At 43.6% G+C, this 25,690-nt stretch overlaps 1 protein-coding gene across 3 annotated transcripts in view; it reads right to left on the reverse strand.

The window, feature by feature from the left end:
• Nostrin (nitric oxide synthase trafficking) overlaps nucleotides 1-25,690 on the reverse strand; it is a 55,205-nt gene that overhangs the window by 5,888 nt on the left and 23,627 nt on the right. For all 3 annotated transcript variants that reach the window (XM_050122931.1, XM_050122920.1, XM_050122939.1), the window contains 10 exons: nucleotides 25,415-25,477; nucleotides 23,292-23,390; nucleotides 18,220-18,345; nucleotides 12,896-12,994; nucleotides 12,665-12,790; nucleotides 7,326-7,434; nucleotides 5,054-5,142; nucleotides 2,954-3,079; nucleotides 1,934-2,048; nucleotides 959-1,045 (listed from right to left, as the gene is read on the reverse strand). In XM_050122931.1, coding sequence (XP_049978888.1) covers nucleotides 959-1,045; nucleotides 1,934-2,048; nucleotides 2,954-3,079; nucleotides 5,054-5,142; nucleotides 7,326-7,434; nucleotides 12,665-12,790; nucleotides 12,896-12,994; nucleotides 18,220-18,345; nucleotides 23,292-23,390; nucleotides 25,415-25,477 — 1,039 coding nt within the window. The remainder of the gene's footprint in view (nucleotides 1-958; nucleotides 1,046-1,933; nucleotides 2,049-2,953; nucleotides 3,080-5,053; nucleotides 5,143-7,325; nucleotides 7,435-12,664; nucleotides 12,791-12,895; nucleotides 12,995-18,219; nucleotides 18,346-23,291; nucleotides 23,391-25,414; nucleotides 25,478-25,690) is intronic.

The raw sequence follows: 25,690 nt of genomic DNA on the forward strand, positions 1-25,690 counted from the left end.
TGAGACAGGGTTTCTCTGTAGCTTTGGAGCCCTTTCTGGAACTAGCTCTTGTAGGCCAGGGTGGCCTCGAACTCACAGAGATCCTCCTTCCTCCTACCTCTGCCTCCCCAGTGCTTGGATTAAAGGCATGCGCCACTGCCACCCGACTCTCCATCTTGATTTTCTATTGCTCTGGAAGCCATGGCCATGGATAGTAAGCTTCTCTTATGGCATAATTCTTTCTCATGGGCACATTTCTAGGTCTCTGCCTTAGCTTGGACATCCAACCATAGAGAGGCTGGACATTTGTACTGACTTAGGAGTGTTAGTTTATATAATCTACTGGAAAACACTTCCCTGGGAAATACTCTGACACAAAGGGACCTGATCCTTTAGAGGGGCTACAGGTTCTTTTCTGAGAAATGGGGGAACAAATATTAACCTGGGCACCAATGGACTCAGATTCTAGAACTTTCTGTCATACTAAGGGAGCTATTACTTCACTTTTCTGCAATTCTCCCATCTGAAAAACAAAAAGGTGAAGTTCTGTCTCCAGTGAATCCCCACGAGTGGCATCCTGCCCCAGTATAGCACTGTGGTTAAGGATGTGACTGAGTTCTGAGCTCAAATCCTTCACTGTTCCTGCTTGTGATTTTAGTCTAAGTATGGAACTTTTCTCTGTGACATTCTTCTCATCTATAAAACAGGAATAAATAATGTCTGTCTCACAGGGTTCTGTGAATAATAATTGAACAATATGCTCCCAACAGGCCCGACACACACTTAGAAACATGAAATGACCTTGTGTAATTAAGGTTACACAAGCCTTAATTTCATGTACGTTGTCTCTATTCTGCAAAGAATGACTGAAAACCTCAGCCAGGAACAACTTAACACTGTCCCTGAAAGACAAATTTTATTCAAAGGAAGCATCTCAACATGAAAAAAAACAATTAAAATACATGAGAACGAGTCTTACCTTTTTCCAAATTCAGCTCATCATCTTGCCTGGCTTGGAAGGTATACAAGGCCTTGCAAAGATTTTTGCCAACTCGGGACCCAGAGGCTAGAGTTTGGGATGAAGCTGTAGTTACCATGGTGACTCAGTAGGCAAAATGAACACAATCAGAAATTCTTTGTTTAACAGTATGGTGCATAATTTGAATTTTCTGAAAAAAATTTATAATTTTATCTAATATTTCTTCCTTGGTCAATAAGTATCTATAATATATCCAACATGCATATGAACTATGCATATTATATAATGAAGACTCAGATTGTGCAAGAAATATTAATTCTGGAGGAAAATTACTGTTATTATACTAATAACAATGGCAATGTAAAATTATTTGCTTTCCGTGTGCACATGGTCGATAGCATTCGGTAATGCGTGTGGTAGCTGCAGTTTTTCTTTTTAAAACATGCCAGCTTTGCCATCCAGGTAGAGAAAGGGAAGAGTTGAGCGTGTGTGTCTCATTAGCCCTTGTTGATTAGGAAACTGTTTCTCAAAAAACTTCACTGGTGGCCTTTGAGTAGATTGTGCGACCTCAATGCCTTGGGTCTTACTAAAACTCTTTTTTAATAAAACAAACAAACTGGAGAGCTGAGATTGTGGTATGTAGCTGAGGGACAATGACCGTGTGTATGTATACATGCATGCACATGTATGTATGTGTATGTACGTGCACGTGTATATATGTACGTGCACGTGTGCATACATAGCTTCTCATGTTATAAAATGATGTTCCCAGCCTGCACTCTTTCGTAAGGCCTTCCTACCTTTCTTTCTACATTTGTACACGAAACTACAGACGCTAACAAGTTCATCACTCTCAGCTGAGAGGTAATTTCTTTTTAGTAAATATGGGTGAATGTAGCTTAGAAATCATATTTAAATACAGCGATGAACTCTACCCAGAGGACAAGCTCACAATTATTTTGGGCACTGGATTACCTGAAGGTGAAGAACGAGGGCTGTTCTGCCCGCCAGAAGGTGCCTTGCTCACAGTTTTCTCTAATCTCGTTGTCAAAAGCGGCCGGGATATTCTTACGTAAGTGTGAGAGTGTTCCTGTGCAAATAGAGTTTATAAAAAGAAAGTCATTTTAAACAACCATGCTATAAATATCCATGTAACACTGTTCTCTGTATGTTAGTTCCTTGGGATTTATGTTTGTGGGTTTTTTTTTAAAAAATGGGGATGATGCATAAATAATCAAACTATTTCTAAGACCCCCTGTGTTTCAACTTTCTTTGTTCCAAAGGCAAAGTAGTTTCAGAGTGAGATGATTACTGTATGTTATAGTCTGCATTTCCAATTGGACCTATATGTCTGGGCCTAATAGAAACGTTCACAGCAATTTCTGGAAACCCAAGCTTAATGGGTCCCCAATAAAATGATTGAGACCAATAAAATGATTGAGGAGAATGCATGACTCTCCTCAGAAAGCAATTGTCTCTTCATCACTGGGTGTTTGGTTATACTTCCCTTCAGAATGTCACGAAACTAGCCACAAGCAGTAGCTGTCTGCGTAACAATTTCCAGAGTGTGGCCCTGCACGGACACCTGTGTGTGTGGTGTAGCCACGTTATGTACTGGGTTAAACTTTTCCACTGTGCTAAGATGAACCTGAACCTGAGGCTTGGCATACGATCTGACAGTCTAGGTCTGTCGGAATACCAACATTTCAAGTTACTCGGAGGTTCCACAATAGCACATGGTAAAGCTAAAGTGAAGGTCTGAAGAGAGAGGAGAAATGCTGAGTTCTTCACTTGAGCCACTGAGTCTCATTCCAAAGGACGTGTTTAGTGCCAGTGTGCTCAACAGAGATAAAAATAAGTTTATTTTAGTCACCAGAGCAAGAACTGGGGCACAGGTACAGCTTGAAAGTTACGGTGGGTTTTCTGCCTTGACTTTCTGGTAAGCCCTTCCGCCTGGCCAGTCCAGCTAAGCCATCCCAGTGATCGCCCCGTTACCTTTTCCTTCCACTTGAAGATGCAGGCGCTACAGGGGTGGCTGGGTTTCGGCCTCTGCTCCAGGTCTGCTAACACTGATGACAGTTTGTAGGAGTTCGCTTGCAAAAGGTCTAGTTTCAAACTGTTCTGTAGATCCCATCGTGTGGTCATGGGAGGAAATGTCAAGAGAACGGGGCACAGCCGGTGAATAAAGGAATCTCAGGATCCCTTCCAAAGGGAAAGAGGTCTAGAAACACACACACACATTCGGCTCACATACGAATACACGTGAAAAACACAAAAGAACAAGACCCTTACCTCTCCAAGAACCCCGGATACTACAAAATACTATGAAATCTGTCAATACCACCGTGTTCCTCTCCCCACAGGTGAAGAGTTCTGTGGGATTTGGCATCCACCACTTGAAGCTTCATGCTTGCTGATAGAGTCCCAAGCTCAGGGGTTAACTCGTCTCTTTACTTCTGTGTGAGCTAGGGTAGTTTGTGAGCAAATGACGCTAATGCGTGTCTAATGCTGGCAATGAGAGCAAAACTCAATGCAAAGACAACCGAAGAGACGAGGGCCATGCCCTTTATGACTCTGCTTTGGTAGATATCCTTTGCATTGAATTAGTTAATTGAACATTTTGTCTGACTGTCACACAAAATGTCCTACAGTGTGTTTTAAGACTTCCTGTAAACTATACCCACGTGTTATTGCAGCTGTATTTCAGATCTCCGCTCCCAAGCAAACAGAATGAGATCTTTCTTTTCACAGAAAGCATTAGGGTCATTTCTGCAGCAGCCTTCCCACTAAAGGAAATCTATACTTAAAATACACACACACACACACACCACACACACACACACACACACCCCACAAATTATAGTTGGCCGCATCTGCCGGTTTTCACCAAACCACTACTCAAACTCCCAAGTTGGTCAGAATTATTAGATAGCTACTTCCTCAGGTAAAAAAAAAGTTCTCTGGGTTCTTATATCCTTTAAGACATTACTAAAAATGTCCACCCTTCCTGAATTCTTCTTGTATTAATAGCAGCCCATGTCTCACCATGCAAACCACAAACCACAGCACAAGCCCTTTTCCAGCCCCTTCTCACTCCCCCCAAAGTCCTCCAAAAGTTTGCCTCTAAAATACCTCCCTGCTTCCTCAGAGTCCTTTGCCACACCCCTGTGCTCTCCTTTGCCACGCCCCCATGCCCCCCTTGCCACCCCCCCATGCCCTCTTCCTGATTATAGCCATATCTTTTTTCTTGTTTTTAGAGGATTCTGATGTCAGTTGAAGGAAAAAATGGAAAGTAGAATCTTATTACTAACTTTAGCAGCCCTCTTCATGATGAGGTTTCATCCCGATATGCTCAACGTTAGCTGAGAACTGATGTAATGCACCCAACATGCTGAACGCCCCCACTTAGACCGGCAGGCCTGAGGCTGCTCAGAATCTTACATTAGCTTACATTGGGCAAAATCACCCGGTGCAAAGACCATTTCATAACAGAGGACAGTCCCTCATAATGTATTGGACATTATACTGAAAGTAAAAAAACAAAACGGCTATGTGCATATACTATCCCACCACTGTAAAAGGCAAATAAAAAGTTGAACAAGCTGTCGATCAGCTTTTGAGCTCCTTCTCTGAGCACTGCGGTGGCATTTTCTGGATAACAATGCATCCTCAAAAAAGCTCTACGGTATAGTATCCGCATTCCCATTTTGCAGATGAGAACAGTACATTCCAGGTTTCTACGGCCAGCAAAGCTAATACCAAGAATCAGCTTCTGTGAATGGCAAACCGGCCATTTGGTGATTCCGGGCACCTGACAGGGTCAAAGTGCCTAGGATTCCACTAACGGATGCTTCTATTTTGGAGACTTCTATTCAGGACACAATTGTGTCTCTCTTTTACGGAAAGTAAAGTAAACATTTCTAGGTGATAGGAAGCTTCCACAGCCCTCCAACAACCGGTGTAGGAGCAGGCTATCTCAGCTCTCCGACTCAATTGTTCTGATTCAGCAGGAAGGAGCCGCAAACAGGGTAAGCGGGCTGAAAAATAGTCTAAAAATAACCCTCTCTTCAGGAAATGCACTCTGCAAACGTTTACCTCGTCCATTAAGGCCTCTGTATCCTTCTGGCTCTTGGCATCAGCGAAGGAAGAGTTGCCGGAGAGTGTTTTAAGCTTCTGTTCCAGGCCTGGAAATGAAAGCCCATGCTGGGTGGTCACCTTTCACCCAGTCCTAGTCGGGTGGTAACAGGGAACAGTCACCTTTAAAGAGATCCTGAAGGCTAGAAGTGATACACATGGGATGTGGTGCTATTTCATTTGTATTTTATATTTTTGGTTGGGAGCCTAGCCTTTAACGGCTGAGCCATCTCTCCAGCCCTCATTTGTATTTTAGTAAATAAAGCTTGCCTGAAGACCAGAACGCAAAGCAGCCGCACTAATCAGCCATACAGAACAAGCAGCGGTGGCACACACCTTTAATCCCAGCCGCCACACTAGTCTGGAACAGAGGCCGGGCAGTGGGGGTGCATGTCTCTAATCCCAGCGCTAGAGAGGAATATAAGGTGAGATGAACTCGCTCCCTTTCAGTCTGAAGATTTCATAGAGCTCGCTAGTGGCTTGGCTGCTTTGCTTTTCTGGTCTTCAGGCTGAACTCCAGTCTGTCTCTGGGTTTTTATTATTCATGCTCCAGTGGGATTTCCTAAATGGAGGTGGGTGGGGTGGGGGAAGGGCTTCTCTGTGTAGCTGTCATGGGACTTCACTCAATGGAGATGATTAGTGGACATACAGCTCATTTATTGCTACTCTTCTTGGATGAAATTTGAGACATGCCAGTGCTTAAAGGATCTGACAGTATTTTTTCAGGATAAGATTTTGCGTTTCCTTTGGCCGATTCCAGTAATCCTCACATTTACACGATCCTGCTAGGTTCTTCCTCCGTGTTCCTTTTAGGCCTGCAGCATTCCCTATCTTGGGTTTCCTAGTCATGTCAAAAGAAATCCTGAGATACATGCCAAGAAACTGGATTGTGAATGTGAGGATGTTTTGTTGTCTGTCCTGCCTTGGGATTAGTTCATGTGACATTTCACCTCTGACTCCCGAGTATAGGATTTGGCATGAATAACTGTTATAACATTTCAAACATTAGTAAAAGGACAAAAATGAAACCCCCAAATCATGTCTAAATCCCACAAATTGTCTCTCATCCCAGTCACTTTGAGAAACAATGCAACTATACATTCCTAAAGCAGAGCAGTGAACTACTTACAAAAATTCTCATAAATTGACCAAAGTGTCCTTTTATACTTTTTTTGTCTTCCTTATTTGGGTGTTTTGAGATTGGGGTCTCACTCTATGCCAGACTGGCCTTCAAGTCATGATCTGTCTACCCAGCCTGCGATTCAGCCCACGACAGTCTTCCTGTCTTGACTTCCTGAGTCCTTACGGGTATACTCCCACAACTGACTCTAAATTGTGGATAGTTCATTTGTATTTTAATAAATAAAGCTTGCCTAAAGATCGAAAAGCAAAACAGCCACACTGCTCAGCCTTACAGACCAGGCAGTGGTGGCACACACCTTTAATCCCAGTAGCCATGTTAGTTTGCCATAGAAGCCGGGCGATAGTGATACACACCTTAATCCCAGCAATAGAGAGGGATAGAAGACGAGGGGGGGGGGGAAGGGAAGCTCTCACACACAGTCTCATTCTGAGATTCCAGGAGGCAGGATCGCCATTTCAGACTGGGGTAGAGATAGGAGCCAGTGGCTGGCTGTTTTCCTTTCCTGACCTTCATGTTTAACCCCAATTTCTGTCTCTCGGTTTTTATTAATCATGCTACACTAAGTTGTTTTGTTTTTTTTAAATTTTTTATTTACCATGTGTTTGTGTGTGCGCATGTGTATGTGTAAGGCATGTGAACATACGTGCCATAGAGCATAGTGGAGATCAGAGGGCACCTTGGTGGAGCTCTCCCCTTTCACCTTCACGTGGGTTCTAGGGATCCCCTCACACTGCCATGTTTTTAAGGCAAGTGCTCTTACCCACTGGGCCATCCCACCAGCCCCACACCCGACTTGAAATTTTTTTCCTTTGATTCAACACAACTTAGATTTAATACGCAGTTCTTTTTAAAGATCCCCGCCCTGCTCCACAAAAGCAGACGAACCCTAGCTCTGAGTAAAGCTCCCGAGTGTGACGTAATACTGTTCTTTATCCTGCATGGAACGCCACTGTCACACGCCAGGCATGATACCAGCGAGTGTGTCAGAGCACGAGGGGCAGAGACAGGAGAAAAGTGTGAGGCCAGCCTGGTCTGCCCCATGAGTGAGTTCCAGGCCAGCCACGGTTCTGGGGCAGGAGAATCACACACCTTCTTTGTCCCTTGAGGCCTTTTCGATGTCTTTTTGCAGTCTCAGCAATTTTGATTTTATCAATGACTTCCGTCTCTCTTTGTCCATTGTATTCTTTGGATCTTCTTCCTTTGGAAGGGGAAAGAATGACATTTATTAACTTAAGGGAAACAAATGAGAGTCACTACTTAGAGTTTTTCTGAGACTCTCATTATTATATGATGGTTTTTACTCTTACACCATATTTGCTGGTTTTATTCTTATTCATCATATTTGATGGTTTTTCAGTCTCACCAGAGAGGGCGAGATTGAAAAATGAAGGTAATATTTGGTTCACGCACATTGTTCCACGTCTTAGTCCTGATTAATAAGGTCACATCCTGTTCACAATTCATCAGTACACAGCCGAGCATTCTATTTAATAAAGCAAAGAATTCTTGGGGGAAGAGATTTTCTATGGTGACTTCAGCTTCTGGATAAATAAATTATTTGCCGGATACCTCATGCTTCATGACATAATTGATATTGATTCAAACTCAAGTCTTTTAATCATCCACCAAGGGACTCTGCATGCCTCAGGTTAGGACTGCGTCAGGAGCGGAGCAAGCGTTCGCTGGATATTGCGCTGGCTAGCTATCAGGCATTCTAGAGCTAGGACGCATGCTCAGCCCCAGATGGTGCGTGCTACCTGGTTAGTTCCCCAAGCACAACGTTAGGAGAAGTAGCCACTCAAGGCCACACGTGTGCACGCACCAAGGCTGTAGACTGGTGAGGTGGAAGGAGGACCAAAGGCATTCTGCAGGAGAAACAGTGCAAAGAAAGGAAAGAGCAAGAACGGTAGAAGAAAACGGGGCCTGTATCAGTTAGACTTGAGGTTAGTGCAGAAGCCGCCACGTTTATGTGGTTTCATTTTGCTTTGTTTCATCTTGAGACAGGATCTCACTATTTGGTTCAGTCTGTTGGGCTTGAACGTACGGCAATCCTCCTGCCTCAGCCTCTCAAGTGCTGGTATTACAGGCATGAGTCACAAGACCTGGCAGTGTATAAGTTCTCATGTGGATTACTTCCGGGCTGGGTGAAAAGAAAACAATCAAGCTGGTGGGTCAGGAGGTGGCTGAACACGAGTGGACAGCAACCCACAGAGGAAGGAGGGATCTGCTCGGGGAGGGGGGAGAACCTGGCTTTAGAGAAACCTCCACGAAGCGGGGGTCACGCAGGATGTGGAATGAGAGCATCATCCCCATAAAAATATGAGGTTGCTAAAAAGATTTTCTCTCTGTATCATACAAAGGAGGTTTCCCTGTGTCTTTATTACATCCACCTCTTACTCTGTGAGCTTGGCTGTGTTTCCCTCATCGTACCTGTGACACCGAGATATGAAAGAAAATTCAGGCTGAAGCCGGCAGGTATTCAGCCCCTAAACACAAAAATAATACTCCGACCCCAGATTCTCCACCACTGCTTCTTGGAGCTGCCTGGAGTAGAGGTCTCAACTGCTGTCGTACCGTTAGGTGAGACTTGACTAAGCCCTAAGGACACCTCATTCTAGTCCTAAGATCTCGTTGGAGAAATACCATCACAGTGTAGCTCCTGCACTGGACCTTCTGGGGACACCTTGCATTTAAACATGCATTACCAGGAATGCCGCCTCCTAGCACTTCAATACAACCCTAGCCAAATGTCCCAGCATAGCCTTATTTTATTGACAAAGGTGACAGTGGCGTTTTAAAACGTTATTATGTTTATTTATTTACAAATGTTTGCAGAGGTCATAGGACAGCTTGTGGGAGCTGGTTCAGTCCTTCCACCATGTGGCTCTTTGGAATGAGCTTCGGGCAGGGCAGCGGTGCCTTCGCTCTGCCTGCTATCTTGCCAGCCCCGTGGGGACCTTGTAGCTACAGCTGGTAAGCAAACAGCAGGTGAGTTTTGCTGTCCATTTGCCCATCTGAGGGTTCGCGCAATGTTGGAGGAAAGAAAAGACACCTTTCATTTTCACCTTCCTTTCTGCTTTGAACAAACCAACTTGGGGACATGGGATATCTCCACATTCTGTCCTTCTTCCCCAAACACTGACCGGGAGAAGGGCAATACCAAGAGAGGCATGTCAAGCTGCACTCCATCGGGCAGGGATTTTATAGAACTGACAAGTAGCTCCACACTGGTCACTGGCCTTCCACGGTAGGAGCTCAGATTACTCTCTGGTCTCATTTGCTCCTGTCTGAGTAAATGTCACGGCACTGGATAAAAGCCAGTTCATATTGCCGATGACCGTGAGGTCACGCGCTAGAAGGCTTAGCTTTAAGAATAGTGTGGCAATCCTCGTCAGTCATCTGAGACAGATTTAGCCACCATGGTTAAATTCTAGGGGACCCAAGTTTCTCAAAAAACATAAATTCCCCTGAGCATGCCCATTAGAGATGAACCGTCCTAACTCCTGATGCTGCAACGGAACCCTCGAATCCCCCAGAATACTTTTACGTTATTGATAAGTTAGGTGATGGAGGCATGTATTTTGGGAGAAAATACAGGGGTGTCTAGAAATACCTGCTTAACTGAGGCTGGCAGGGAAGAGCGCCCTACCCTTTCATTCCCACCGCCTCCCTTTCTGTGCTGAGCAGACATGGCTGCTAGCAGCACCCTTCACCTTTGCCGAGGTAGGAAAGAAAAGGCTCAATAAAGAAACAGCCAGCTGTTTGGGTGACTGTTGGGCGTGGGGGACAGGTTAGTCTTGTCAGGAGTCAGAACTCTTTTCCTCTCCCTTCTCCTTCCGTCCCTGCACTCTGAGCAGGGGTACTGGTTCTTGGCTCTGGGTCGGCTGTATATGGAATCCAGCTGGAGGGAATGAGTAGATTGGCTCAGCAGATCAGAGCCGGGTAAGAGCAGGGAGCGAGCTTGGAACCTGGATAAGTCCCAGCAGATAGCACAGGAAAGAGCAGAAGTCATCAACTCTTAGGTATAAGGTGTGTACAGCTCAGGGTCGTACACTTGACTGCCATGTATGGGGGAGGGCCCTGGGCTTATTCACTCCTCAGCAGCCAAAAAAGAAAAGAAAAATTTAGGATCCTGGGGCCTGGAGTTCCAAGCATGAAGGCCAGGAGAAGCTTGGGGGGGGGGTTTGGTTTTGCTCTTTTTTTGTTGTTTGGTTTAGATCAGCTAGCTTCTGGAGGTCAAAGAATTTACTCTGAGAGGCTGAGTGCATAGCTCACACCTGTAATGCAAACATCCAAAAGACTGAGGGCGAGTAACAGAAGCAAGACGACTTGGTCTGCTGAGAGAAACTGGGCCGTTTTCAGCAATAAACACCATCCTGTAGCAGAAACCCCCAAATGGCCTAAGAAGAGGTCTCAGGCAGTTGGGTCCTAATTTTTCAAGGGTAGGAATCTTTAAAAAGTGCCAATTTTCCCCATACTCGGGACTTACATCTCTTCTCCTTTGAGTAAGGGTTGCGCTTTCTGACTTCTGACACACAGAACATTGATGTGGGAGTGTCATATATCAATCTGTTGATTTCATTGGTTAAGTAATAAACCAACTGCTTGGCCTCATAGCTAGAACATAGATAGGAGGAGTAAACAGAATAGAATTCTGGGCGGAAGAGGAAGTGAGGTCAGACTCTGCTCTGCTCCGAGACAAACCCGACAACTCTGCTCTCTGGAGCAGAGACACCATGGACGGAGGCTAGAATCTTCCCGGTAAGCGCACCTTGGGGTGCTTACATGCATTATTAGAAATGGGCTAGTCCAGGTGCGAGAATTAGCCTGTAAGGGCTAGAGTTCATGGGCCAAGCAGTTCTTAAATGAATACAGTTTGTGTGTTGTTATTTCGGGCATGAGATAGCCAAGAGGCAGGGGTGTTGGGGAAGCAGCCCCGCAGCACCTATTTCAACAGACCATGACAAGAAGTCTCTGCTGGGACCAGTTACACAGAACTGTGCTTCCTCTATGAGTGTTATGGCTTGGGGTATCTTAAGCCACTCATCCAGAGGGAAGCAGGCTGCTATGTGTTGCCAGGTGAGAGATGGGAAATTCACATTGCAAAAATTAAATATGTGTGCTGGGCGGTGATGGCACACGCTTTTAATCCCAGCACTCGGGAGGCAGAGACAGGTGGTGGATCTCTGTGAGTTCAAGGACATCCTGGTCTACCGAGTGAGTTCCAGGACAGACTCCAAAAGCTACAGAGAAACCCTATCTGGAAAAACAAAACAAAACAAAAACATTAAATGTGTGTGTGTGCGTGCACACACACACACACACACGTGTACGCATGTGCACATACAGATTCAGAAAGTAGAGATTGAAAGGGAGCTATGAGAGCGCACGCATGTGCGCATACAGATTCAGAAAGTAGAGATTGAAAGGGAACTATGAGAGGGGAGGTCAAGGTGGGAGAATAAAGAGAGCAGTGGAACACATGTAGCCTGAAAGCAGAAGGGAAGTCTGCTTTGGAGGAGGAAGGAGAATAACAAGCATGATAAGGAGGAAGAAGGTAAGGCCATGGGGTAAAGGACAAATAAGAGCAAAGTATGATGGCATCTATACATGTTTATATGTGTATATGTATGTATGTGTGTAACTATATATGTATATATATATATGCTGCAGTTGGGATGTATTGCATGAGAGAAGAATAAAAAAGATAAAAAGAAAACAGAAAAAGAAAAAAGAGAAAAAAAGGAAGGAAGGAAGGAAGGAAGGAAGGAAGGAAGGAGTCCCTCAAGCTGAAGTATTGAGAAGATTGACTTTGAGCAATGAGACATGAGGACTCTTCTTGTTAACGGACTAATGTCATTGTCATGGGAATGAGTTTGTTCTGGAAGCAAGTTCAATCCTTGCTCTCTCACCCATATGATTCATTTTTCTGTCCTGTTATGATGCATCAAAGAAGATCCTCAACAGACTCAGCCACCCAGGATGTCCCAGCCTCCAGAACCATAATCCACCTAAATTTCTGATCTCTGTTAGTTACCAAGTCTGTTGTATTCTGTTCTGGCAGCATGCAAGACTGACCAAGACAAATACCCAACAAGATTCTCAAACTCAGCCAGCCTTTCAATGGAGTATTGCTGCAGTTGTAACCCACGGATTATTTTTTATGATTATTTATAACTCTATGGAAAAATAACATTTTATTTACAAAAGGAGAGAGTTCCATCCAGGCATGAAGACACATGCTTGTAATCCCAGTCCTTGGGAGGATGAAACAGGGCGATCAAGAGTTCAAAGGTCAGCTGTGGGCTACAGGAGACTAGGTTTGGGGGTGAGGAAGAAGACATTTGCTTTAGCATTGTTTTCACTTGACTTCTCAATGCATGGTCAAGGTGACCTGTGAAGGTCACTTCCTGTCGCTCCGTACTTACAAAGTAGTCAGTCAGTAGGAACTCAGATTTGTTCTCTGTAGACAGGATTGCAGTTTCTTCCATTAGAGCCTGGATATCTTTCTCAACATCAACCTTGCTGATGGCGCAGTGGATCTGTGTGTGGCACTGTAACACCGAGCAGAGGAGAGTAGGGAGGGTGAGGAACCATTTCCCTCCACCCTTTCCCCCTCCATCATACGCACCAGGAATGGATCCATCTCTGCTACTCACCGTGGTCAGCGTTTGTCCAAAAAGAGAGATGTGTTGGCTGTACTGGTTTAGATTATTACATAAAAGTTGAATCCTTTCCTTCTCTAGCTCCAGCATGCTCTGGAGAGAAAAAAAAAGAAAATGAGGAAAGACCAAGCATTTGCTCCACAGAGCTGGTCACCCCTCCCACATCGTGAGATACCCTGAGCAAACTGTCCTAATTTGTCTTTCACTACGGTACATCCAAACTGCAGCGCAAGGAGAATCCCAGGGCAGGGATCTGACTTGCTGTCTGTCCTAATACCGCCATTGAAGATGGATTTAATGCCTAAACTTCCCTGTGTTCCTCTGCCTGCACACAGCATGGGGGCAGATGCTACAAGTTACCTGCTGTCTGCGAGAAAGGAGAAAAAGAGAAATGAGAGCATTAAGATGCACCTTTGATGTTTTAGAAGAGACTGACTCCCAGGAAGACCCATCTCTGTCTCCTAGACATGCTTCTAGACACCAAATACTTCCAAAATTGTTAACAATACAAGCAAGGCACACAAGAAGCAATGTTCATTCATTCTCTTCAGTTTCTGCTGCGCTGGCCTCAGGGAACTCACAGGGGATGCTGCAGGGGTTGCCTTTCCATTTGATCTGCTTTCAAACAAAAGGTGTATCCTATTTGACTCAGGCTATAGTAATTTGATGTTTGGATATTGAAGAAGTAGTTACTTTGTTTGCTCCTTGTTTGTATCATGGTAAAGAAGTCTTGCGTTCTCCCCCCTCCCCCGTTTTTGGATTAGGGTATTTAAAGTGTATGGAAAATACACGCTGGCGGATTCAGAATTCACCGGGTCGCCCTCCCAACTCGATTCTGTGTCTCTGTCAATTTCTTTTGTGTCTCTGTTCTTTCCTGCCTAACATTTCTAATCCACACATCCCCTACCCTAGAACGTACAAACCATTGAGGCTGGACCCCCCCCAACAGATGTCACCCCAACACGGGACTCGACATATGAGTGTTTTGTCTGTACATATGTGTGTATGTCACATGTGTGCTTGAGGACACACTGTGATTAACCACCGAATCATCTCTCCAGTCCCCATTCTCTAATCTTCAAGAAACCATATGATAAGAGTGGAATCTCTAATTACAATGAGTTCTCAATGCTAACCTTTACTAGACCTTGGGGATCAGAGTCTATCGACTAAAGGAAAGAACACGGCCTCCTTGTTTCATGCGGGGGGGGGGGGTAACAAAAATTCCACAGCTGCGTTTTTATGACTTTTAGCTAACAAGGGTGAATAAGGAAGCGAGGAGCGCAAGCTTGTTAGCCTTGTTAAGGTTATGTGGATAGCTTCGCTGGCTATTAACATTCTAGAGCAAGTAAGTTACTGGACCCTTGGCTCTCACTTGCTGGTTTGTGGCTTTCAGGATGGATGGAGAAGTTCAGCAACCGAGGCTAGCTAAAGTGATCAGAGGAGATGTATAGGCCATGTTGGAACAGTGCAGGCTTCAAAACTGTGAGCTTTGAGAGAGATGGCAGGTGTCTGGGTCAAAATTCTCCACAGGTGGTTTCAATAAGGTCAAGGCTCTGGGAAAATCAGTGGGTACCGTTGCCCCAAGGAAGAAGGATGACTGGGTATCAAGGCTTTTGGTAAGCAGGCAGGGCAGCACAAAGTCAAAGGTTGCCCCTGGCTTGATCAGTTGGTGTTCCTCTTACATCCTTGTGCTATTATTTATCTGTTGGACATAGCCACCAACGCTTGCAGTTTGAATTTACCTTTTTAGCTGAGATAAGGTTTACATAATATAAGCAGCCTCATTTGAAAGGTACAGCTCGCTACTCTGAAGAACATCTGCTTTGCTCTGCAGCTCTCATCAGCACCATCTCCCCGCCACTTTTCATCTTGTAAAAAAGGAAACTCCATACACGTGAAGTAATGACTGTCTGTCCCTGCTCCTCCCGGCCCCGGACAGTAGCGTTCTACTTTCTCCCTCTCTGAACTTGACCATTGTAGGTCTCAAGCAGGAAGAATCATCAAATGTATCTTTAAAGTCCACCCATGTTGTAGCTGTGTCTTTAAGGGGGAGTGATAATCCAGTGTATTGTATGCTATGATTTGTTTATTGGTATAAGATCATTTTAATGTGTCTTCAAATGGAAGCAGCCAAACAGTCAACCGCAACAAAACACCTCTGTACCAACAGGAATACAGATCCTTCCCCCATCCCCGACATTTTGATGGGAAGCCGGCGGTTGCGGTTGCGCCCTCATAGCCACCTGATTAGACAGCTACACCGTTTTTTGTTAGTCGAGAGAGCCCAGTGCCTCTGCAATTGCCAGTCTCTCCTGAGACTTCCCCTAAAATCACAGGCATCAGCAAATTGAATGTGACCAATTGTCCTTCTGCCTTCCCGATAAAGAATTAAAGACACAGAGGAATAGCCTATCAAACAGATTGGTAGATTTAAAATTTCTCCTAACAAACATGCAAGACAAATGCAGTTCATCGATTTGGATCACCTTTAAAAGGAATACAAAAGGTCCTTATCCTACTTTTAAAAACCTAGGAATTGGTTGTTGCGGTCTAGCAATGCAGGCAAAGGATGCGGGGTGGGGAATAAAAGTCAGGCTTCGAACACACGGCACTCTGGGGAGTCGCTCTTTCTTTACATCGATAAGCGCAGAACCAAAGCATCAATCTGAGGTTAGAATAACTGGTGTCCTTTTGTAGAGATGGGGATGTTTAACAGCTTTAATTACATTTCAGGGAAATCATTAAAATGATTTGTGTTTGCTCACGAGAAGAGGCAGAAATGAATTCCTCTGTGCAAAGGGGAAAAATCCATATCTCATTTAATGAGTTATTGCTTCCTGGCGTCTTGTTCTTTCTGTACAGAAATGGTTGGTGGAGAGACAAGGCATTCTGGAGGGCCTCCAGCTGTTTGACAGCACGGGGGAAGGAAGCATGGTCAGAGGGTTACCAAGGGATGGCAGATTGAGAGCCTGTCTGGGCTCGTATAATTCGCGTTCTTCAATTATTCTCTTCAGTTTCTGCTGCTCTGGCCTCAGGGAACTCACAGGGGATCTTGGAGGGGTTATGTTTTCATTTGATCTGCTTTCAAACAGAAGATGTATCTTACTCTTTCCATAGCAGGGACTTCAAGCTACAGTATGCCTAGAAGTTACCTGGACTCTTCCTCGTACCATCCAGAGGCTAATTTTAACAGGCACTCTGTGCTTTGAGACACTATTTTAAAGTCTCTCTCTCTCTCTCTCTCTCTCTCTCTCTCTCTCTCTCTCTCTCTCTCACACACACACACACACACACACACTATACATTCTAAAGACTATTATCGTATCTGTTTTAAACATTTTTTAAAACTTAGAACACATAGACAAAAGTGAAACAAAAATATTCAAATTCTTACCAACCAGAGTTGACAATTGTTTCATATGATTATGCTGGCTACTTTTTGATTTGGTTTGGTTTTGTCAACTTGCTATAAGCTAGGGTCATCTCGGAAGAAGGAATCTTAATTGAGAAAATGAGCCCATCCAATTGGTCTAGAGGCAAACCTTTGGGGGCATTTTCTTGATTAATGATAAAAGTGGGAAGACCCAGCCCACTGTAGGTGGTTTCACCCTGGCGGACATAGTTCTGGTCTGTATAATGAAGCAAGCCCTAGAGAGAAAAACCATAAGCAGAGTTCCTCCATGGTCCCTGCCTGAGTTACTGCCTCCAGGTTTCTGTGGGTGTCCTCCAATGATGAATTATAATCTGTAAGCCAAATAAACTCTTTCCTCCTCAAGTTGCTTTTGGCCATCCTGTTTTATTATGGCAACAGGAACCTAGCTGGGACAATGGTAATGTTTGTGTTGACTTGCAGAGTCCAGCAAAGCTGCACTTCTATATCTGAAGTAGATTTTAGGACTGGAAGTGGTTATATTGGTTTCTCAGAAGTCACTCACACGCGGAATGGCTGTATAATGTAGCCCTGCGGTATTCCCACCAGGGGTTCCATCTCCCTGGTTCAGCCCAGGTCTGGACACTCTCTGTTTACAGACGTATCAACTCCATATGCATCAGGTGTGAATTGAAACCTTCCTACGTGGATGTATAAAAGATTTGTTTTTCCGTAATATCATTGTTTGGAGGCTAATTCCTATTTAAATATAGGCTTGGTTTATTTATAGCTGGAAATTGGCCTACTTTATAAATTAGAGCACATTTTAAGAGATTTCTATGGACAGGCATGAAGACCGAGTGCAATGTTTTCTCACCGTCTAATTATGAACTATCTTGCAATAAACATTCTTGTACCTAGTATTGAAGGACAGGTTAAACCTTTCTTCAGGATGGACCCCTACAAGGGAACTTCTATATTATGGGCAAAACCACTTTTCTGTTTTCTCAGATACTGTTAAATATCTCATTACAAAGCTTCAAGAGTTTTTATTTTCTAACATCCTTGCTAATACTAGATATTCTCACTCCCTAATTTTGACACATGACTATCTCTTCATGTGCTTAGCTGTGATTTTGAGTTTTTCCCTTTGCAATTCGTGTGTTCACATCTTTGCCTATCTTTGTCAATTTGACGCAATTCATTCTTTTACAAAAAGATTTTCTTAAAAAAAAAAACCTATGTGTGTGGGTATGGTGTCAGCATGTATGTATGTGAACCACACACATGCAGTGACTTCAGAAACCAGAAGACGGTGTCAGATCCACTGGGCCTGGAATCACAGATGACTGTGCACTGACATGCAGGTGCTGAGAATTGAACCAGGAGCCTCTGCAAGAGCAGCCAGTGCTCTTAATCACAGAGTAACCGCTCCATCCTACAGAATTCAGAATTCCTCCTCTGTGTATCTCTGTGTTACCAACAATCACTTTTAAGGTTCTGAGTTAGTATCTTATTTGTTGTTATATATTACTTGTCTAACAAATGCCCAAAGCAGAAAACTCCATACGTGAACACCGAGCCTGCTGAAATTCCTTTCTGAATCTCTAACACCTAAGTCTTAATTTACATTCTACTTGGATAGAACTTCTTTGATGTTGGCTTAGACTCCACTGAGAATTAGGAGCAGACACTCTGGCTAATGGTGCGCATGAACTCTCACTGATGATTGTGCTCGTGGAGAGATGGAAGAGGAGAGGGAAGGCGGACTGTCTAACGCCATACTACAAGTGAGCGTCAGAGCTAGGAGAGAAAGCAGATCTCGAGAATGCAGAGCCAATCAGAGCTAAGAAAGAAGGCAGATCTCATGAAAACAGAGTCAATCTTCACTCCCACGGTTACACAAACGGCGTGGGGAGAGGAAAACCATGAACGCCGGACATACCTTGTAGCAGGCCTCCAGCGTGCTCTCCCATTTCAGTCTAGTAGAATAGCCGGCCAGGTTTTTTTGGTAGTAACTTTCATCTTCCTTTTCCAACTTCTCAGTGGATTTTTTCAGTTTGTTGAGGAGCTAAAGTCAAATATCAGAGTCACACAGTCATCGGCATATTTACAAGAGAGCTCTTGGAATCCCATCAATCACATGGGACCCAGTGTTCCTCAGTTTCAGCTCCCTATAAATGATAGTTACCGCAGAAGACAAAACCTAGGTTTTTGGAGGTTTTTTTTTTTTTTCTTTTGAAACTATTAAAGGACATTGAATGTTCTCTCAATATACCTCCAGTTTTATGCTTGAAGAAATTGTATTCTAACTGAATTTCCAGACATTAAGTGATCTGTCCACATCCCTCACATTAAGGCCAAATGACTGAATTTGACAGTTTACAAAGTAGGTCCGAGAACTCCACCTGCAATCTAGTGGCACATCCTATGGCTTTCTCCTTCCTTCCCAGTGTAGTAGAGACTTGTTGACCCATACAAATTTCAAACCTATTTCTATGATAGGGAACCAGACCGCCATTATTCAGCTAGGAGCAGAGTTTTGGAATGAGGCGCCATGGATCGGAAGTCTCATTTCTGTTGCAGGAGAAGTGACTTCACTTTCATGGGCTTTGCATCTCTGATGGGGATGGCTGCTCCCTCTTAAATGAGAGGTTGGGAGGATTCAATTCGGTAATACAAGCGAGAAACATAGAGCATCATGTATCTGACCCTGTTACAAAACTAAGCCTGAGATCCATCCCCATGTTAGCTTCTCACTAAAGACAGGCAGACATATGGTTTCCTTTCATTTTGATCTCCAAGGATCTGCCCCTCATAAGCAGTCCCCTCCATGACATCTGCTTTCTGATTGCTAAGTCTGTCTTTGGGAAATCAAGGCAACGTTGAACTCCCCGAACCACAACCGCTGAAACGGCTAATGGAAATGTCCAGACAAGCAGTTCCACTTCTGAGAAATGAGGATTTGGATTGCACAAAACAATTCGCAACTTTCATGTTCTTAGGTATGAACTGGTATTTATAAAGTAGCAGCTTCAGGGCTGGAGAGATGGCTCAGTGGCTAAGAACACTGGCTGCTCTTCCAGAGGTCCTGAGTTCAATTCCCAGCAACCACATGTATGGCTCACAACCATCTGTAATTAGATCTGGCACCCTCTTCTGGCGTGCGGGGCATACATGGAGAAAGAATGTTGTATACATAATAAATAAATCTTTAAAAATAAATAAAGTAGCAACTTCTAGGGCCCCCAGTAGAGATAGTCAGTCGTTAGCTAGCTCTGTAATGGACTAGCTGCAGGTCCTCAGGTGGCTCTCACGCACCCTCCCAGTGTTAGCAGTTTAGAAGTTTCAAGGACAGGCTTTTTTATTATTATTATTTTATGACTGACCCTCTTTATGTTTAAGGACATTTTGACTAATGTTACAATAATGGAGAACATCCATTCAAGAGGCTGAATACTAAGACTGTTCTCTTTATTATTCCAGACAATACACTGCTGCTCTGTGATGTATGACCTATACCAGGCTCATTCAGCTTTGCATTTCAGGGGTAATGAGCCACATCTATCTGCAGAAACACGAGCTTGTGAATTTTAACCTGATAACAATATAGTGCCCTGATATGGGAAAGAATTGATGAACCCCGAGGACCTAGAAAGAACAGTCAGAGACAATGGCGAACAGGAGGCAAGGTCAAGTCAGGGAAGGCCTTGATGGGTCACATATCAGAGGGTAACCCATATTGTGAAGTCACTAGGCAGCCTTCAAAGACTTCTCAGAAGAGAATGAATGTAGATGACTTTAGTTTGAGGAAAGTCACCCTGCATGTGTGTGACAGTAAGAGCCAACACTAAAGGCAAAGGGACCCACTTTAGTTCCAGTAATCCAGGCAAATGATGAGTGTGCCTTGGTGAATGGTATCAGGGAGATGGGTATGTCAACAAATGGGGATGTCAACAAATGGGGATGTCAACACATCCAAGAAGCAATTGGTTTAAGACTAGAATCGGAATGGTATGCCAGCTAAAGGTGTACAGAGACCCAGAAGATGCAGGGGAAAAGACTTATCTTAGGTAGAGAGAGATGATTTCTAGAGGTGCCAGGAGACAGTTTAGAGACAGATATGGATAGAGACATAAATTTAGGCATTGTCCATGTAGAAATGAGAGTTGAAGCCTTGGAAGTATATACGTTGAGAATCTATTATTTATTGAGTGCCTGATATTGCGAATCTTTTGTTGGACACTGAAGACACAACAATGAATTAAACAGACGGACCCTGGGAAGAAATCCTCAGGTACAGCAATATATAAGGGCCAAGTGGGAAAAAAAATGACATCCATAAAGGAGGCAACGCTAAAATATCCAGAGATGTAAGGGGACCAGGAATGGGATACTGATAAAGTTAAAAGAAGAGACTGCCTACAGAAGGGGAGATAAATGATTTACAGTGCTTCTAAGAAGTTTGTGGGGTAGCTTGAGGAATGAACAGGGAAGTGGAGACAGAGCGCAGACAACCCTTCAAATAAATCTCAGTACACTGAGTACACTCAGTACACTCCTACAGGAGAGAGAGAGCGAATGGAATGGGTAGGGTCATGAAAACCTCCCTCTGACTCTTCCTGCTCTCCCAAGGCAGGAGGTGCATTGAAGGAAGTGGATGAGCGCCTCCAAATTCAAGTGTTGAATTTTAACTTCTCTACATCATTGCAATAGAAATTGGAATTTTTGGAACCCTCATGAATGAGATCAACGACCTTATGAGAGGAACCCAGAGCTCTCTCCTTGCCTTATGAGGCTATGAAGAGATGACTGAAGTCTTGGCCCTCACCAGAATCTGACCATGCTGGCTCCTGATCTCTAGAACCATGGCAATTCTGACTCTAAAGAAGTTCAGTAAGATGTACGCACGGGCTAAGTGTTTGAGTGGCTTCCTTAAACCGTGCGACAGTTTTATTTGTGGGCTAGTTAAAGTCATTTTACTTAGGTTTCTGTTTTAAAGGCTATGAGAAATAGACCCTGTGGTGCCAGCTGCCCAGGCTATGGTAACTTCTTATAGCTGCTCACACAGACCATGATAGACCTGGGAATTCAGAAGACTGATGGGAAGAAGCATTGTGGGGCAGGAGGGGATTGTCTAAGACAGGACAAGTCGGGTAATCACCAGAGGGTCTGGGAGGCAGAGAGCCACAGTCTGAGAACACGGGATGACTGGACTCTCCCTTGCACATTTGCAGTTAAAAGTGAGTAGTGAAGTAAGTCCTTTGGGAGTGGGTGGGAAGGACAGAAGTGGGAAGAGGATGGGGTCTAGGCTCACTTCTGCTTCCTGGAGAATTGGGATTGCTAAGCAGGAAAACAGGAAGAACTGCCTAGCAGCAGTGCTGATGATAGAGCACTTCCACGTGCATGAGAAATGAAGGCCAGGTCTGGTATTCACTTAAAAACAAAACAAACAAACAAACAACACCAACAAAGATCTAATTTAAGCAGTGACTGTGGGAGGGATCTATGATGTCATCACAGGCAAAGGCCATGGTCACAGGCCCACTGTAGGAAGGTAGGGGAGGGCACTGCATGCTTTCACCCCCAGGGAAGCTGCTACCGAAGGAAGAAGAAATGCACCCCTCAGCTGCACCAGTTTTTCTGTTGCTGCTGTTGCTTGACATCAAGGAAGAATAGCTTCTGATGAGGCATGTTCTAGTGCTGAGATCTTTACATATTATGAATTAGCTTCCTCTGTGGCTGCTTGTTATCCAGCACAGTTTTGAACTGCAAAGAAGGGCATGTCGAGAGATAAGGACCTTCCAAATCTTGCTAATGGTGCATTTAAGTTACGCAGCTGACGATTTTTTCAGATGAAGTGATCGTCACTGGCCTTGACAGTTTCTATTTCCCTTTTGAGGATTGCGATGGTGCCGGCTGCTTTCCTTGGGAGGACTTCACATTAGAGAAAGTGTGCTCCAATACGGAGCACATCCTACAGGAGCTGGGCTAGATAATCTTTTGAGGTAGAGCCCAATATTACTAGTGTTCATTTTTTTGTCTAAGAACGGAGTTGTCAAGTTTACACTTATTTAACACGTGACTCACTTCTGTGACCTACGCATGGACGGTTATAGATTCTGAAGAGGCTTGGGAGAAGGGGAGGGGGGTGTCCTGCCACAGGAGGGAGCTGCAGTGGAGCCTCACAAAGACCTTCCCTTCCAGCATCACGGAACTCGTGGCCCATTAGCAAATGTCTGGGCTATGTGGATCTACAGGTATTACCTGGCTTCAGTTAACAATGACGTGTGCACCAAAGTCTTTAAAACATTTCTGCCAGGAGTGCTCGATCGCTTCCACTAAGAAACGAAACATGAAGAGGAAACAACCTCATCTCGGTGGACGTTTTCTTCTGCTCATGGTTATGAATACATGATTGATCAGAGGGAAGAGAAAAATCTGGGTGATGTAGGAAGATATGAGGAGAACTTGATGTAAAATGTAATTCCTTACTTTCTTAAAAGTTCAAATTGCTGAGATGAATGGTGGAAAAGTAAATTTATATTTACTGTGATTCATTCCATACTTTTCCCTTGAGGGTATATTTTATTTGCATACTTACTTGATGATTATTTCCTAGCTATATGACCATATCATGGTTAGCTAATATTTTAAAATGCCATTTTATCTTTCTCTCATCTTATAATCATTTCTACTTTTCGTTTTATACTGTTCACAGCATATTAGTGTAATATGCAAAGTGTTATATATAGTAGCCCATAAACATAAAGGATATATATTTACTTATTTGGAGAGGGAGCTGAGAATTTTTAAAATTAAGAGTCTCTATCAAAACCGTGTCCACGATATATTTCAAAAATCTTATGTGAACCACAGGTGACTTTGAAATCCCTTTTCATACCTGACTGACCTACAGATCCCTACAGAGAATGAGCCAGCTTGTTCTCTGTATTCCTGCAGAGGGCAGGAAGCCACATGTCTAAGCAGCGTGCTCCTGCTACCAAGACGGCTCACCTTCTGCTTCTCCTTCTGGGACACGGATTGCTTGGAGCTTTCTACAAGGTGGAAAAGAGCTTCATGCTTCTTGGTACTCACCATTAATTTTTTCTTAGCCTAGAGACAGAAACATACAAGTAAGGGAAGGAAACAAAGCAGAAAGAACCAGAAATGGCCATGCAGAGAAAAGCACTTCCATTTTGGAATGAGATCTGTTTGTGAATGACTGTGAGATTTGACTTCCTTCATCTCAATATCTGCCCCAAATACTACAGCAGCAAATATTTTTTTTAGCAGCAAATATTTTGATAGGGAACCACTGTACATTTTGTCATGATATTGGGTACCATATGCAAGAGAATTAGACATTTGCTAATTGACCTTGAACTCACTCTTTTGCAGGCCTGCACCACCAAGCCCAGACTGAACGTTCAGAATACAAAATGAAACAATGTGTGTGTCTGTGGGGGCGGGGGGAGGTCAAGGGAATCAGCGGTAATGCCTACGCCTACATCCTTCCTTGAAACTTGTGAAGATGCTATGCGAGGAAGTTCAAGGCACAAGCGGCTTGTAGCCCCTCTTTTAGCTCAGTCACGTGCCTGATGATAAATGGGCGGGAGTCAAGAGTACTTGGTCCTTCAGAATTTGCAATTTTATCTCCCAAGCAGGCTGCTCGTCAGGACTGACAGGTGAAGCCTCTTCTTGCATTGGAACGAGCGAGCGAGGAAATGATTACAACTCAAGAATTTTATGTGATCTAATGACTTTGTCATTCTTCACAAAACAATAAAATCATTTGATTTAGAAAAACAACTTATTAGAAACTGGGGAATAATAGGAGGTGGGTTTTTTTTTTGTTCTTTGAAACAAACAGTTATAGAACATTGTCTCTAACCTTTGTTCTATTGTATTTGATCAATTGTTTCCTGTGAGAACTCAGAGTTTACAGATAATTGTTTTTTCAAAACAAACCTTTTTAAAAGAAACTCAGAAAATCAAAAGCAAAATTAAAAAAAAACAACAAGTGTTTGGATGCTTTTTTTGGACTTTGAGATGGGTTCTCACTGTGACTCTCTTTATCAGTACATCTACCACAAGGGTAGAAACTTGTTTGTCTAGAATAATTCTCATCTTGGTCTCTGGAGTCTTAGATATCAGCAGAAGCTTCAGAAACAAGCCTGAGGCCAGCTGCTTCTGAGGGCATCTCTGGTTGTTTGGTATAGGCGGCTATTTACTTGTGAAGGTTCTTTGGGGTCATTAACATTAGGAGATGTAAAGGAAGGGTTCAACTCTTGGAATACACATCTTCTTCAAGGACATGATTGGGTTTTCTCAGCAGATTCCTCAGTCTCTCATCCTTCTGACTCAAAGCAACTCCTACACAGGATTATTCTAGACTAATCTTCTGTACATATGGACCTCATCTGCTGTTTCTGTAGCTTAAGAACCAGCAATGGAGTTCTTTAGCTTCTAACATCAAATCAAAACTTATCTAGAGGATTCGTGTGCTGTTTCCTGCGCTTGCTAAGTTTTCAAGTAATTGGAAACGAGGAGCGAGCCTTAGTGTAGCCCGTGTGCTCTTGAAGAATTAACACGTGTGTTCCCTTTGACATCAGCACACTCCTTAACATGCCCTCTCCATAGCAAGGTAGAGATCACTAGCACCCTGTACAAATGAAAAACCAAAGCAATGTTTGTTACTTCACCTACATGTCAAACTCCACAGAGAGGCAGCCAATACAATACGATGGAAAAAAGCAATGACTCCAGAGCCCAAGAACTTCTAAGACTTCGTGGTTTAACCATTAACCAGTTTCAAACCCTTGGAAATAACCTTGACATTCCAAAGTCAGTCCAAAGTCACGTGATACCTTGGTTGGTATGATGACTGAACATACAAATAGGCAGTTCTTGGCACATAAGAAATGCCATGTAAGTATTAACCATAAACCGTACCCATATTTCGAGTCATCCTTTGCTTTGGATTAGTTGAATGATGCATCTATATAATAACTCAGGTGAGTGATTTGCTTGAATAGGTGCATTGAAAAGCGTTAGGACACACCAGTACGTGTGTACAAAAGTAAAGAAGTCCCATCCTCAGAACTGCATTTATGTAAAGGCTGTTTATGTATACTTGCCTTGATTTGCTGATTCCAGTTGTTAATAACAAGATTTGCCGTCTTTTCAACTTCATTATCAAGCTATGGAAAAGAAAAACAGAATAAAAAATGTTGCTTTCTTGCTTAGTCACTGTTATTAATTAAATATCTACGGATACCAAAACTCAGAGATCAAAGCCTATTCCTGAAGCATCATAGCATTTAGAGGTGGGACTCTGGGAAGTGAGAGGAGCATGAAGTAGAGCCTCATATGGATCTGAGTTTGTGATGGTTTGGAACCTCATATGGATCTGA

This window comes from Alexandromys fortis, unplaced genomic scaffold (assembly GCF_014885135.2).
Source record: "Alexandromys fortis isolate MF-2015 unplaced genomic scaffold, M_Fortis_MF-2015_v1.1 scaffold_8_9099976_23576923, whole genome shotgun sequence".
Taxonomy (NCBI): Eukaryota; Metazoa; Chordata; class Mammalia; order Rodentia; family Cricetidae; genus Alexandromys; species Alexandromys fortis.